The sequence below is a fragment of the Monodelphis domestica genome, chromosome 2 (genome assembly GCF_027887165.1).
Source record: "Monodelphis domestica isolate mMonDom1 chromosome 2, mMonDom1.pri, whole genome shotgun sequence".
Classification (NCBI taxonomy): domain Eukaryota; kingdom Metazoa; phylum Chordata; class Mammalia; order Didelphimorphia; family Didelphidae; genus Monodelphis; species Monodelphis domestica.
The window spans coordinates 496082721-496098614 of NC_077228.1; the positions used below are offsets into that span (position 1 = coordinate 496082721).

At 33.5% G+C, this 15894-nt stretch overlaps 1 protein-coding gene across 3 annotated transcripts in view; it reads right to left on the reverse strand.

Annotated features, from left to right (window-relative positions):
• Positions 1 to 15894, reverse strand: part of HORMAD1 (HORMA domain containing 1) — a 29182-nt gene that overhangs the window by 13162 nt on the left and 126 nt on the right. Inside the window, exons 2-13 of one of the 3 annotated variants that reach the window (XM_016429149.2) lie at positions 15623 to 15809; positions 14700 to 14766; positions 13642 to 13786; positions 12612 to 12675; positions 12099 to 12135; positions 11070 to 11090; positions 10867 to 10893; positions 7600 to 7667; positions 6903 to 7054; positions 6282 to 6538; positions 3514 to 3580; positions 3361 to 3437 (exon numbers count right to left, since the gene is read on the reverse strand). In XM_016429149.2, the coding sequence (XP_016284635.1) occupies positions 3361 to 3437; positions 3514 to 3580; positions 6282 to 6538; positions 6903 to 7054; positions 7600 to 7667; positions 10867 to 10893; positions 11070 to 11090; positions 12099 to 12135; positions 12612 to 12675; positions 13642 to 13786; positions 14700 to 14732 (948 nt within the window). In that variant the 5' untranslated portion in view covers positions 14733 to 14766; positions 15623 to 15809. Of the gene's footprint in view, positions 1 to 3360; positions 3438 to 3513; positions 3581 to 6281; positions 6539 to 6902; positions 7055 to 7599; positions 7668 to 10866; positions 10894 to 11069; positions 11091 to 12098; positions 12136 to 12611; positions 12676 to 13641; positions 13787 to 14699; positions 14767 to 15341; positions 15361 to 15622; positions 15869 to 15894 lie in introns of those variants that run through there. The other 2 variants (XM_007485384.3, XM_016429152.2) reach the window with 2 other exon arrangements.

The window sequence follows — 15894 nt, forward strand, 5'->3', positions numbered from 1 at the left end:
GGGAATGTATTAAGGCAAGGAGAAGGGGAGAGGTAGAATGGGGTAAATTATATCACATAAAAGAGGCTTGAGAAGTAGTTGAGTGGATTATTTGATAGTCACACTTGGCGACTAGAGGACCTGAGTTCAAATCCAGGCTCAAATATTTCCTAGCTGTGGGCAAGTCACTAAACCCCCTTGCCTATTCATTCTTTACTGCTCTTCTGCCTTGGAACCAATAAACAGTATTGATTCTAAGAAAGAAGGTAAAGGTTTTAAAAAAAGAAGGTGTGAAAGAGCTTTTATAGTGAGGGGAAGAGGAGAAGTAGGGGAGAGTGTCTTACTTTAATGAATTGGCTCAAAGAGAGAATAACATACATATTCAATTGGGCATAGAAATCTATCTTACCCTATAGGAAAAGAGGAAGGGAAGGAGATAAGAGGAGAGGAAGAGAAGGGAGCACAGACTGGAGGAGGTGGTAGTTAGAAGCAAAACACTTTAGAGTACTGACAGAGTTAAAGAGAGTAGGATAAACAGGGAAATAGGACAGAGAGAAATACATAGTAATCATAACTGTGAAAAAAATGATAAAAGGTCTCATTTCTCAAATATATAATCAATCCTTAATTGATAAATGTTAAAAGGATATGAACAGGCAACTTTTAGGTAAAATAATCAGTTATCTAGTCATATGAAAAATGCTCTAAAATTACTATTGATTAGAGAAATACAAATGAAAACAATTCTGAAGTACCACCTCACACCTATCAGATTAGCTAATATGACAGAAAAGGAAAATGACAAATGTTAAAGGAGATGTGGGAAAAATTGAGAAACTAATGCACTGTTGGTAGAATTATAAACTATTTCAACGACTCTGGAGAGCAATCTGGAACTATGTCCAAAGAGCTATAATACTGTGCATATCTTTTGACTGAGCACTACCACTAGTAGATCTATTATTCCAGAGATTAAAAAAAAGAAAAAGAACCTATATGTACAGAAGTATAGTAAATCTTTTCCCTCCCCCAAAACAGATTCTTATTATCTATAGCCTACCTTCAGAGGCTGTTATTATAAAAATTTCTGAGGCCTCCATGGTTTTTTCTATGCTTTAGTCTCTGTAATACTTCAGGCTTTCCCTGAAGCATGTAAAGCAATTTCTTTCTTTTAAAACTGAAATTTTTTTTTCAGATTCATGTTGATATAACTTTAATGTTCATTTTCTGACATTTTGCAATTCATATTCTTTCCCTCCTTCTCCATCCTCTCTCTCCCCAAGGTAGCAGGTAATATGATATAGGTTATACATGTTATCATGAGATACATATTTCCATGTTCATCATGTTGTGAAACAAGACACATATTGTTTACATTAGAGAAAAATTTATGGAAGAAATACATTTAAGAACGGTATCTTTTTTTTTTTAAACCCTTACCATACCCCAAGAATGATTTGCTTCAGTCTGCATTCAGACTCCATCTGTTCCTTCTATGGAGGTGGATATCCTTTTTTGTCATGAGTCCCTTGGAGTTGTCCCGGTTCCTTGCCTTGTTGATAATAGCTAAGTCATTCACAGTTGATCATCATACATTGTTGTTGCTACTGTGTACAACATTCTCCTGGTTCTTTCTGCTCACTTCACTTTGCATCACTTTGTATAAGTCTTCCCAGGTTTTTTTGATCATCTTGTCATTTCTTATGGTACAATAGAATTTCATTACAATCATATACCACAATGTGTTCAATCATTCTCCTATTGATGGGCATCTCTGAAGTTTCCAGTTCTTTGCCACCACAAAAAGAGCTACTATAAATATTTTTGTATAGGTAGGTTCTTTTCTCCTATATTGAATCTCTTTGGATACGGACTTAGTAGTATAGCAGCAATACAATGATCCAAGACAATTCTGAAGGATTTAGTATGAAAAATGCTATCTACCTCCAGAGAAAGAACTGATAGGGTCTGAATATAAATCAAAGCATACTTTTTTAAACTTTATTTTTCTTGTTGTTGGTTTTTTTTTTGGTCTGTTTTCTTTCACAACATGACCAGTATGGAAATATGAAAAAATAAAACAAATCTCTTCTAGAAAAAAACCTTATGATTATATATGAAAGGCACATAGATTGTTAAGTGAACTTATAGCACTACTGAAGATTTTCTGGCAACTATGTTGTCAGATTTTATTAAACAAATTCAAATCGATAAATATTATTTTTGAAGAAATGAAAATAAGAAAATAAAATATAAAAACACCTCTTCATTCTTGGGAAATAAAATCTTTTGGTTTTTTTTATTAAATTAAATCTAAAAAATTAACCCACATTTGCCCTCTCCCTTCCACTTTTCTTCCCATTCTGATTGAAAAAGGAAAATATGGCCATGTCCAAAACAATATGTCTCTCTCTGTACCCTGAATCCTTTTCTTTTCTGTAAGATAAGTAATTTGTTTCAACAGCTCTCTTGGAATTGTGATTGGTCATTTTGTTGATCAGAGCTCTTTGGTTTTCCAAAGTTTTTTTCTTTACAATATTGTTATTTTACAAATTAGCCTCCTGACTGCTTCTTTTACTCTGCATCAGTTCATTTAAGTGTCCCCAGGTTTCTCTGAAACTACTGCTTTCATCATTTCTTATAGCAGAATAGTATTCTATTATATTCATGTAATATAATTTGCTCAGCCATTTCCCAAATAATGGGTATTCCTCTAGTTTCTAATTCTTTTCCATTATAAAAAGAACTGATATAAATATTCTTGAATATTTGGGTCCCTGTCCTCTTCTATTAATCTTTTGGGGGCTTAGGCCTTAGTAGTGGTATTGCCAAGTCAAAGGATATGCACAGTTTATTAACATTTTGGACTGATTTCCAAATTGCTTTTCAGAATAGACCAATTCACAGTTCAACCATCAGTGAATTAATGTATGTTTTTCTCCATAACTTCTTAAACATTTATCATTTTCCTTTTTTTGACAATGTTGCCAAATCTGAAGATTATGAGATAGAACTTCTCTCAGAATTGGTTTAATTTGCATTTACTTAATTATTAATCATTTGATCATTTTTTGGTATAGCTATTTGGTAGCTTGGATTTCTTCCTATGAAAACTGAAAGGCAAGTTGTTTTTTTTTTTTTTAAAACCCTTACCTTCCGTCTTGGAGTCAATACTGTGTACTGGCTCCAAGGCAGAAGAGTGGTAAGGGCTAGGCAATGGGGGTCAAGTGACTTGCCCAGGGTCACACAGCTAGGAAGTGGCTGAGGCCAGATTTGAACCTAGGACCTCCCGTCTCTAGGACTGGCTCTCAATCCACTGAGCTACCCAGCTGCCCCCTGAAAGGCAAGTTTTTAAAAGTGAAATTTAAAATGTTTTTATACCTGAGAAGGAGAGATAGAATGATCTGGACTTTCTTCAGACCTCATAATCTCATCTTCTTCACAAGCTAAACTTAATTCTGTAAAAACAATAAGATTAAAATGATACATAATGGAAATTAAGAAGGTAAATTAATCAACATTTTATAAACTTACCTTCGAATTCTAAAGGCTCACGAGTTTTTTCCTGCTCTCTCATTTTATCACTAGTGACAAAATCTTCCTATAAAGAAAGCACATAAAGAAAACTGGAATGAAATGTATATACTTCTTTTTTTTTTGTTAATTTACTTTTTTTAAAATTTAATATATTTTATTTGATCATTTCCAAGCATTATTCGTTAAAGACATAGATCATTTTCTTTTCCTCCCCCCACCCCCCCATAGCCGACACGTAAATGAAATGTATATACTTCTAAGAGACACAAAAACAGCTAGGTAGAGAAGTACTTACTGCCATGAAAAAAAATTTTTTAATTCAAATTTTATTTTTACTCTGAATCTAACATCAAATAAAACAGGAATTTCCATATGAATTGTACTACCAGTGAAGATTGCACATAAAACTGAAATTTCATTATATAGAACTTATTTTTCTTTTAAGGTACATAATATATTTAACATCTTTATAAACTCTATAATGCTATAGAAATGTCAGTGATTACTACCTACCACTACATTTTGAAATTCTCTAAGCAAAATGGACATACTTGAAGTCCTTATGTATATGACTCTTATTTGCCTATTCCTCTTCATTATGAGACAGCTAGGCAGTAGGGTCAAACTAGATCTGGAATTAGAGGAACTTTGAATTCAAATCCTGCCTCACATGTATGAGCTATTTGACACTAGGCAAGGCAGAGTCTCTCTGTGCCAATCTCCTGCATAGCACTCTACCAGTTGAATACTAATAACCTTTTACAAAAACAATTCAAGTATTATTTATAGGACTATAGATTTAGAGCTGGAAGGGACTTTGGAGATCTATTAGACCAATCCCCTAAACTTTACAAATGAAGAAACAGATAAAGAACTTTGGAAACATAGAAAGTGCTTAATACATGCTTCATTTGTTTATAAGGCAGTATTATTGTAGAAGCCAAAAAGCTAATACAGGGAACAGCTTTGTGTTTTGAGAGCCAGCTGAAATGGGAGGTCTGGATTAAAATCTGACCCCAGACACTTCCTAGCTGTATGACTCTGGGCAAGCCACTTAACCCCCATTGCCTAACCTTTACCACTCCTCCTTCTACTTTGGAACTAATATACAATACTGATTCTAAGATGGAAGTAAGGGTTCTTAATAAAAAAAAATTTAATACACTTTTGTGTTGTATTATGGGGAACACAGTTTCCAGGAATAGAGAGAAAATAGTACCAGTGTAATCTGCTGCAGTATTGTGTCCAATTTGGGAAGCTACCATTTGAAAAGGTCTGTGAAAAACTGGAGATTGTCCAGAGGAAGGCAATTCCATATAATATTTTATTATATCTAGCATTTACATGGTGCTTTAAAGTTTGTACTTTCCATATATTATTTCATTTGTAACTATAACTCTGAGAGGCAAGAAATACTACTATCCCCATTTTATAGATTAAACAGGCAGAAAGAAGTTAAGTGACTTGCTCAGGGTCATATGGCTGGTATCTGAAAATGGAACTGAACTCTAATCTTTCTGATTCCAAAGTTCAGCACTTCATCAACCACCCACCTCACTTTGCTGCCTATTCATTTCACTTATTCTCCCATTTCAGTCATAGCCAAAGTCCATAATTTTTTTATCCTCCAGTTTCATCTTGATTTTTCCTATCTCTTGTCTTGGCTCATTCAATCCTCCATGAGTAAGTGTCTTTATACTCCTCCCAATTCCATATTTTGAAGTCTCTCTCTTCCTCCAAGGCCCAACTCAGGTGCTACCTACTTTTGCAGCTAAAAATGATCTTTTTCAAATTATTCAAAACACTCTTCCTAGACTGCTCTTTAGCATTTATCACATTCTTTCTTATATGGGTTATGTCTGTATGTATTCCCCCACTCAAGATTCTAAGATCTTTAAGAACATCATTCATGTTGTTATTTTTGGTACTTCCAGTTACATAGGATTAGTGCCTTGGGCATTGTAATAAATCAAGTGTCACAGACAAATAGATATTGTTTGGTAAAGGGTAGACTCTATGTCAAATATAAATCAAATAAATATTCATTGAAATGAATATATTAGCATCACTGGGGGGAGCACTGAGCCTTATATCATCACTTAGCAAATCACTTCTGACAGAACCTAAATTTTTTCCTAGGCCAAAAGCTGCAAGTTACAAAACAGTATGAACAACAACTTGTTTTCCCTATAATATATAATGTTCCTTCCTCTATCTGAGGGAGATTTTAAGATTAGATGCAATGAACATATTTCAAATAAACTTGGAGCATTTCAAAAGAAATGTTCTATATAACTTATCATTAATAAAGCAAAGTTATTAGAGAAATATATTTGTCCTTCCCAATTTGAACTAACTTTCTCTCTAAAGTGTTACAACAGCTAACATTTACATAATAATACATTATGCATTTAACATATTTAATATTTAAGTTTTACCAAGTATTTTACAAACACTATCTCATTTTTTCCTTACAACAACCCTGGGAAGTAGGTGCTTTTATTATCTCCATTTCACAGATGAAGAAACTGAAGCAGACAGATTAAGTGACTTGCACAAGTTCACAGAGCTAGTAAATATCTAAGGCAGGATTTGAATTCAGATCTTCCTGACTCCAGGTCTAGTCTTCTGTCCAACATACTACCTAGGCTGTACTAAATGAAGTTCACAGGTGGTTAGTGATCCTTCTCATACCTCCACCCCCAGAGTTAAAGAGTAAAACTTTAGAGGGCTATCATCTATTCTAAGCCTTCACAAATTCTTACATTCATGAACTCTTCCTGTGCTTCTAGATCTTCTCTGTCCATCAGGATTTTCTGTAGTGGGGTTTTTAATTGTTTCTGTGTTAGTATGGCTTTATCTATGTTCTCCATTCGGTCTTTCTCAGTTGTTACCTTCACTTTCAGGGTATGAAAAGGTGTTGGAACTTCCCCCACATTTAGGTACATGGGTTCTCCATCAAATATTACTCCTTCACAGTTACCTTCCCTGAAACCAGGAGGTTGGTAATCTGATGGTGTAACTACCAAAAAAAAAAAGGATTAAAAACTATTTTTTATGAACTCAAAAGAAAAATCAACAGTACAACTTACAGAGCCTTACCCACATTCTGAATGTATTATATAACAAATAACTCAGTCAAATAAAGTATATATGTTAAGAGAAAAGAACCTCTAAAATATATTCTTGTCACCAGAGAAATATATACAGCACTAACATTTTATATACTTAAATAATCCAAGTCATTTTTCTCAAATATTGACATGAAATGGGAAGTTTCCTAAAGTCTGTAAGTGGCATGGATATAAGACTATATAGTTAAACCCAACTGTTTCAATAATAATAAAAACTGCATATATTTGCTAAACAAAATGCAACGTAAATACCTTCATCGTAGTAAAAAAGTTTCATTGTCAGACAGACATCATTAGGTAAAGGTCCCATATTCTGCATCAGAATGTAAATCTTGCGAATTAAGAGAATACTTGCTTTCTTTGTGTCAGAAGATGAGAGGCTGGCATTACTGCCTTTGTTTTTACTAAGAAAGAATAAAATATTAGAGAAATTATGGTAACAGTTTACATATAAAACTTAATGTTTTAAAACATATTCAAGAATATCACAACATTAAATTATTCTGGTAAAAACCATTATAACATGAAAATAAACATTTATTTTCAAAGAGCGTTACTAACATTTAATATTTAGGTTAATCACTTCTCATTCTAATTTTAGGCATATTAAGATGTCTTCATAATCTTGTTTTTTATAGAAATATTCAAAAAATTAGTGCTGGAACTTTACCAAGTGATTCTAATCCCCAAACAAAAAATAGTTAAGTAATTGCGATGTTTTCCTATTCTTTGTTCATGTTTTCAACAAAACTAACATCCTGAGACACAATTGTGGCATAGTGCTAAAGTATACTGAGATAGTGGTAAAAAAAAATGACAATTTTAACAGCATTACATTAATGAGTTAGATGGGGTAGCGTGAATAGCTTCAGACAGCGACTCTTAAATTAGTTTTATTAACATAAATAAGCAGAACTCGGTAAGGAAGAAACTATAACAGGATAAATACCTTGTGAAATCCATAATTGGTCCACTGCTGGTATACTTGAATTTAAACTGATAACATTCTGAAATTGTCTTAAATACAAATAAAGCATTATAATTATGAATCTAACATAGAATACAAGTTTTTGATTTGGTTATTAAAAAACAAAGATTATAAATCAATAGAATAGAGAAAACAAAAAAAGGTTACATCATATTGACATTGACTATTTTTAAAAGTATATTGACAGGTAAAGGGCAAATCCTCTAAGGATATTGGAATATTTAAAACTGTGTTTGAAAATTAGCCTCTAGGCTTCAGGTGTTGTTTTTTTTTTAATTTGAAAAATGGGCATAAAAATACTTACTCTACCTACCTTCATAGCGTTGTGGAAATTAGTTAAATGACATTTAAATCACTTGATAAACCCTAGTATCCTATATAATAAACATAGGGTATTATTTAAAATTTTTTAAATTATAAATACATTTGAACATTTTATATTGGTTTGTTTACTGTTTGATTTACTTCACTACATTAGGGATTGATAATTTCAACTTCTCTTTGTCTTTGTAGATAATCTTCATGCAATTCAGTGACTAAAAGTATTCATTGCCAGATACCCAACTTCTAGAATTGATGGGTCTTCTAAGTTATGTAAGTTAGTCTTTGGCCAACAGATACATTGACCCCAAGACTTTATTTAAAGCTTGGCAGCATGGGGCAGAATTTGTGCTTTATTGGTGCATCTTCTTCAAGAACCCATGCTTGGGTCAGCTGGGTGGTTCAGTGAATAGGAAGCCAGGTTTGGAGTCAGGAGATCTGGGGTTCAAATATGGCCTTGGACACTTCCTAGCTGTGTGACCCTGGGGCAAGTCACTTAACCCCAATTGCCTAGCTCTTGTTGCTTTTTCTGCATTGGAACAGATACTTAGTATAGATTCTAGGATAAAGGTTTAAAAAGGTAAAGGTTTAAAAAAAAAAAAGAAAATTTGGTCACTGCCACACCATGGTGAGGCACTGGATTAAAGTTTTACCATCAAGTTAAAAGAAAATTATATATTTAATTCACTCTTTTCCTTCCAGTCACATAAAGCCCAATTTCTGCCCAGCCTCTCTACAACTCAAAAGTGCTGCTAATTCAAATCTCCTGTGGAGAATGAGACTCATTTTCAATATAAATTTATTTCAACATAAAACCCCCATTTTATAGTATTTTATGATTAATATGGCTTTCTAATGATGTGTATTTTCATTTGGATACCAAAGAAAATCAGAAAAATATATATTCCCTTCCCATGTCCCCCCCCCAATATCTTGATATTTTATCCTTTTCTGCATAACCCAGAACTTTTAAATTGGGAGGCCTTTATTCTTATTATTTTATTACTTTGGCTGTACCCTCACTTCAGAGTTGTATAAGTGTTTCTGGAACTTCTCTTTAGTTTTATTCTTGCTTTCCTTCCTTTCCTTTCCTCCACTTCTTTTCTTGGATATTTTTCAAACCCCAAATGGTATGAACAGGATTGAGGACACTTATTCATAATAGGAAGGTGAGAGAAAATATTTTCATTTCTTTTTTGCCTGGCCTCAGGTTCATTAGAGATTCATTAGTATTTTATAGAGAGCCAAAATGGTATTCAAAAAGTTCTGGATTCGCAATCACCATACTAGAAGCATTGGTGCAATCTGACATCATTCTACTGAGTGGAATGGTTTATTTTTTGAATTCTCCTCCTTGACCTTTCTGCAGGTGTGATATTATTAATCATTTTTTCAACCAGATTATCTCTCCTTCCATTTTCAGAGGCTCTACATTTCCCTAGACCTTTTTTCTTAAAAGCTCCTAATCTTTTACCAAACTCTTAATGTTTGTCTTTTGTCTCTTCTATCTCTCTCTCTATACTCTCTTGAGTTGGCAATCATTTATTTCCAAGGTTTCAATTACTCCCTCTATGCACTAACTCCCAAATCTCCATCATAACTCTATGAGATTTCATAATAGGCAGGAAGCTAAAGATATTGTAATCTAATCCCTTTATTTTACAAATAAGAAAATTAAGGGCCATAGAGGTTAACCAACTTGCTCATCTTCAGCCTTTAGCTCTCTTCTCTCAAAATACTTATTTTTACTTCAGTGTTATCAGAGACTCAAAACTCAGATATGTCCAAATCCAGGCTCTTTATCTTCCCACCTAAACCTATCTGTGACATTATCATTTAAACCATTTTCCATGTTCAAAGGCTTTATTTTTGACTCTTAATTTTCTCTCTCTTATCAAATCAGGGATGAGAGGCAGCACAGCCTAGTAAATAAACAAATGACCTTGAAGCCAAAAAGTCCTGGATTAAAGTTTGTCATGTGACACCTACTTGGCTGTGTGACCCTAGGCAAACCACTTAATATCCCTGGGCAACTCTCTAAAATTTGAAACTACCAAAAGGGAGTTCCCTTATTCAGGAATTCTTTATGCCAAGCACATTATATCACTGTAGTCATGAGTACAATCTTTACTGCTGTTGACTCTACCATCCCAATGTCTCTTAAATTTCTCTCCCTGTCCCTCCTTTCTGTCTATTTCAACACAAGGATTGCATACAGACCTTCATTGTGTGTGACCCACCAACTTTTTAGTCTTCTTAAGTCTTTTTGCCTTCCAAACTCTCCCAAAGGTTGCTGTCAGAATAATCCTCCTTGCACATGGGAACAACATTCCTTTGCTCAAAACTATTTAAATGTTTCCTTGTTGTCAACTGAGTCAAGTTCAGAGTCCTTTGCTTGGCATTCAAGACCTAATTCAGCCTCATTTACTGCTCTCCCTATTCCCAGAAGATCTTTTCTCCCTCTCTGTCAAAGTCATTCTCCACTCACTTGCTCATACTTCTCTGTGCTGGAATGCCTTTAGTCTCCCTTTTCTCTGTGCATGTGTGAAATTCCAAACCAGCCTTTAATGCCCACATGTATGCCAGGTCACTGACAGCTTCTCTGGCCAGATGGGCCCCCTGGAGACTTCCAGAGCAATGCACCCCCTCGCACACAACCCCCAAGCAGGTCCTTCACCAGCATTTGCTGTTCTCTATTATGCCATCACTACTGAGCATCATCATGACCTTGCATGTCAGTCACTTAACATTAATGAGCCTCATCTTCCTTATCTAATGAGGACGTATGTAAAAGCTTCTGAAAGCCAAAATATTCTATGATCTCTCTTGTGTTACATCGCCAGTTGAAAAAAAAAGTTTTTAGATATTAAAGGTATTGCAGTAATTTACTAGGTTAATCACAATTACCTGAGGGTCTTCTGGATTGCTGTACACCTATTTAAAAATAATGAAAAGTTACTTAAGATTAAGCCTACCAAACTGTCTATTTAAATTCATAAGGGAAATTCAACAAAAGAAACAACTGATTAAAATACTTTTTGTTTTCATATAGTTTAGACAAGGCCATATTCAATGATTTTGAGAAGAATAAAAGACTCAAAAATACTTACAGCCAGAACAACCATCCTTAGCTGAAATACCAAAAAAAAAAATTCTAATTAAAAAATATGTATTTTAACATGGGCCATAACATTTTTAGCCTACAATTTCAGTATTCTCAATAGGAAATTACTATGGCACAAGTTGAACTACATAAAGAGATGTCTTAAACAAGTCCTACAATCCCCTAATAATGACCTATTAAATAGACAAAAATTACAGAAGAAGAGTTGTGAATAATAATAGTGAGGTTTTTGGGGAGTTAAATAAGAACTTTGAAACTTTTTTTAAGTCAATACTCTTAAATTTTTTAAATGTTAAGATATAAATAATTGACACTTCTATATGAATAACATGACTACTCCTTTCCTGGGAGCTAGTTTTTTATGAAAGGAAAAGTAGAACATGAATGTCTAAAGAAAACAGGAAAGTAGGAATCCAAAAAAAGATTTTGGAGGAGCCCTAAAAAGGGAGATGACAACCTGTAAATAAATAGCTTATTCCACATTTTTTTCTAGAGCTGAACTCTATATAAAGGTAAATGTGCACTCATGATTTGTTATATCAAATTTTAGTACAGTTAGTATATTAGAAGTCTGTAGTTAATCTTCATGAATATAAATTCTGTTAATTTATTTTATATGGTACTGGTAAATCATGGTACTGTATATGGATTAAGGGTATGCTAAGTAAATTATGAAAAAAGAAAGACTGTAGAAAGAATATTAAGCCACATAAAGGAAGCATCTTTTTCCAACTTTAATATACTGTTAATAAACATCAATTATAAAAAAAGAGTCTTCATTCATTAAAACAAGTCTGTTAGGACTTAGGAACACTTGCTTAGTATTAATTCCAAAATTAATAAAACAGATAACTTATAGAAATATGGCTATTTATTTTTTAAAATTCTGTAATTCAGAATTTTATCCAATTTGGAGTATGCCTTTCTTAATTCTAATTAGTTATTCATTAACATGATAAAAACTGTATCTGTAGATTATAAAAGGTAAAGAAATAAATTACAAGGGAAGACTTACATATTTTTTTTGCAAAGCATCATAGCATCCTAGCATCCTAAAAAACCAAATATCATCAAATCATTATTTATCTTAACTCTGCATACTTGAATTTATTTCCAGAAAATTAAATTCTTCATATAAGTCTTCATGCTAGCCCATTACAAAAGTGATTTTAAAATGACTTCATTGTTTCTTGTTAACTAGAATATTTTATACACTATGGAAGAAACATAAAATTATAGCAGAAGATAGTAAATGAAATAAGAGGGAATACTTTAAAGGCAAAAATACAGGTTTTGGCAGCTACTGGGGAAAGGAGTAATGACAGGTAATTAAGAAGTTAGAAATATTATTGTTAGAAGACCTGAATAAAATAGAAACTTGAATATAAAAATTAAAAGGAGATTTGAAGAAACACTGTGAGGTTGTAAGGGCTAAAGGGTCACTAAAATTCAGTTATACAATTTATAGCGGAAACAAAGTCAACCTATGATTCCTATGATTTTAAACTTCAGGTACTTTTACTCTTACCATTTCACTAGCTGAGTCGCTCCTGGACAATTTTTGTCTTCTCTCAGAATTTTGACACAAAGATCTAAACATAAAAATATACGGAAGATAGGTAGTGTTATTTTGCTTCTTGGGGAAAAAAAGTAAAAACCTAGAAATAATAAATGAATTTGTATTTCTTTATGAAACACAAAGTACAAAATGGAATTGTAAATTCTTTAGCTATATCTAGGGTTGTTTTGGTTGTTCAGTCATTTTCAGTAATGTCTAACTCCTGACCCTATTTGAGGATTATTTGTAAAGCTATTGGAATGGTTGGCCAATTCCTTCTTCAGATCATTTGACAGATAAGGAAATTGAGGCAAACAGGGGTAAGTGACTTGCCAAGGGTCACAAGGCTAAGCCAGATTTGAACTCAAGAAGATGAGTCTTCCTGACTGAGAGCCTCTCTATTCTATTCACTGTCCACTTAACTATACCACATCGTGGGTTAAGTTTACATATTGTTGAATTTTTGCAGTGAATTTCCAGTTAATGAATATTATTCTTACCTAAATATTTTAAGTAGAAAAAAATGTGAACATATCAAATTACTAACATTATTACAATATGATATAAAGATTACTATGCAATCTAAAAAAATGAGAAAAGACACATTCTGTCATATTCACCAGAGTATTTGCTAAGAATCCATTTGTAAAATATATTGTGGGTTCAAAAGACCAAGAAGTTAACTAGCTTAAAGCATAGTATACCATGTCCACATTATTTTCACTTATTTAAATGAGCACTATTACCCTACAAGGCTCTACAATGCACTACTTTTGTTCACAGTACTACTAGCGTATAGTGGTAGATAGAAATAATTCAAACCAGGCAAAATGCTCAAGGACAGGACAGTCTTTACTGCACTTCAAAGGGTAAAGCAGAAGAAACAAAGAGATTTTTTTTTTAAATTGAAATATCAATAAATCAAAGCTAAATTAAAGTTTTAAAACAGAAAAAATTAAAATAGCATATGTCTCTAAAAGGTCCTCAAAAATTATGTTACCATCTAAATATCTTGTTCCATAGGCACATTCTGGAAATATTCCTCGCAAGTATGTTATGCAGGATACAGAAACAGCTAGGAGTCTCTTCACCAATACCAAAGATTGTTGCTCAGTTGAAATCTTATTGGGAAATATCACTGCACTCTAAAATTTAAGGAGAATTAAAACTTTTTCCAATAGTCATTATAAAAAAATGAAGCTTACAAAAATAATGCAATAACAATTTTTATTATGTCTAGCTGTTTCTCTTTATTAGTCTTTTAAGTGTTATGGGACTCTGGAAAGTTGGAGACCTCAGAGAGTAAATCATCTTGGGCAATGTGCTAAAGGTGGGAACTTTTTGAAACTGAAATTTATATCACTGAATACAAGTCATTAAATATATTAATTTGATAGAAAAACTATATGCAAGTTTACAATACTTATGGCCATGTTCTTTTTTTGACTGTTTTGAGAGAAACAGATACAAGCTTCTTCTACCATAAAAGAAAATTACTGATATGTGTGTCTTTATGAGAAGGATCTCCTTTTCCAGAGAAATGGAGTGAAGCTACCAAACTTAAGATTCCATAAGGTCACTAAGCAACTTTCATTAAGACCCAGTACAAAATGAATGTGAACTATCATCTAAAGCAAAAAACAAACAAACAAACAAAAAACAACAAAAAACAAACCTAAAATCTATTAGCATTTTAATATATTTTCAAACATGTCACAAATTTTCTAATTGATCATTATTTTATGGGAAACAATGTATTTACAGAGTAAAAGGCCTAAACACAAAATATTTCATAGTAATTTTTTTTACTTGTTTAAAAATCCTTACCTTCCATCTCAGAATCAATAATATGTATTGGTTCCAAGACAGAAGAATGATAAGGTCTAGGCAATTGAGGTTAAGTGACTTGCCCAGGCTCATATAGCTAGAAGTGTCTGAGGCCAAATTTCAATCCCAGGCCTCCTCTCTCCAGGTTTGGTAATTCTTTTTTAAATGAAAAAATTCATTATAAAGTATTTGGGGGGGCAAAGTATAATATTCATATGAACAGAATCATACCATACAATTCCTCTGCATCTGAGCAGTGGCCATTTTTCTTCAAAAAAGTGTCCAATTTATTCCAACCCTGTGGAAAAACAAACAAACAAAAAAAATGTTAACTCTAGACTTTATTTTTATCTTCACCATTCTAGAATTCCATCTTTATACATAGGCAAGAATTTTTCCATCAAGAAGAGATGAACACATGAAAAGTTTCCACTGCCCAAAGTGAAATAAAATAACTTTTATCAAAATCTTCCTTTGTATAATTTTATCATTTTTTTATTTCTAATTTTGACTAGCAAGAATCATTATACAGGAGAGAATAAGAAGACTAATTTCTTTTAGCAGTTTATGAAATTAGACACATAAGTAAAATTTAACTTGTAAAAACTTTTTTAAACGGTAATAGCCTGTTGTTTCTTTTCTATTTGTTCTTTTTGGTCTACTTAGTCCAACTAGCAAATCCCGAAGTATGACAAATAAAAGTTATAACTCCACTACCTCTTCATTCCCTCCTCCCCCCCCCCCCCCCATCCCATTTCTCTAGTTTTCGGTCTGTAGTTGAAAAGAACAGGATGTTATTTTTCCTTTATTGGAAATAATACACTGTACCAAACTTAATAACTTTCTCAAAGCCATCAAAGGAAAGCCAAGTACATGCATTTCAAGTCTCAATATGTTTAGCAAATCTGGTAGATCGCATGGTCTGTGGCTTTTTTCCTTTTAACTTTCGGCGAAGGAATAGTCAGATAAACAGTGCTCGCGCACGTTTGGCCGCCTCAATTGGCCCTGTTCAAGGTCTGTGACCAGGGCACAGCATTCCCCTGCAAAAAGTTGTTAGAGGCCTTTTTTGTTCATTTTGAAAATATTTAGACATTCTATCACTCAAACAAAGAAATAAGCACTAAAGATCTGGCCTGAGTTACTATATATTTTACAAGATGCCTGGGAAGCAGACGGCCTCGCGAAGAACGACGACAGCTTCTCCGGCGCCACTGCGTTCTGCGCTCTGCGCACGCGCTAGCCTTTGTCAGGTCCCACCCAAGCGGTTAACGCCCAGGGCACGAGGACGTGGCGGACCAATCGAGAGGCCGCTTTTCCCGCCTAATAAGCCCAGTCCGCAGCCTGCCGGAAAAGCGACAAGACGACGCGAATTAATCTTCAGACCAGAGAAAAGCCCTCCATTGCTCTTAGCCAATTCCCTCGTGCT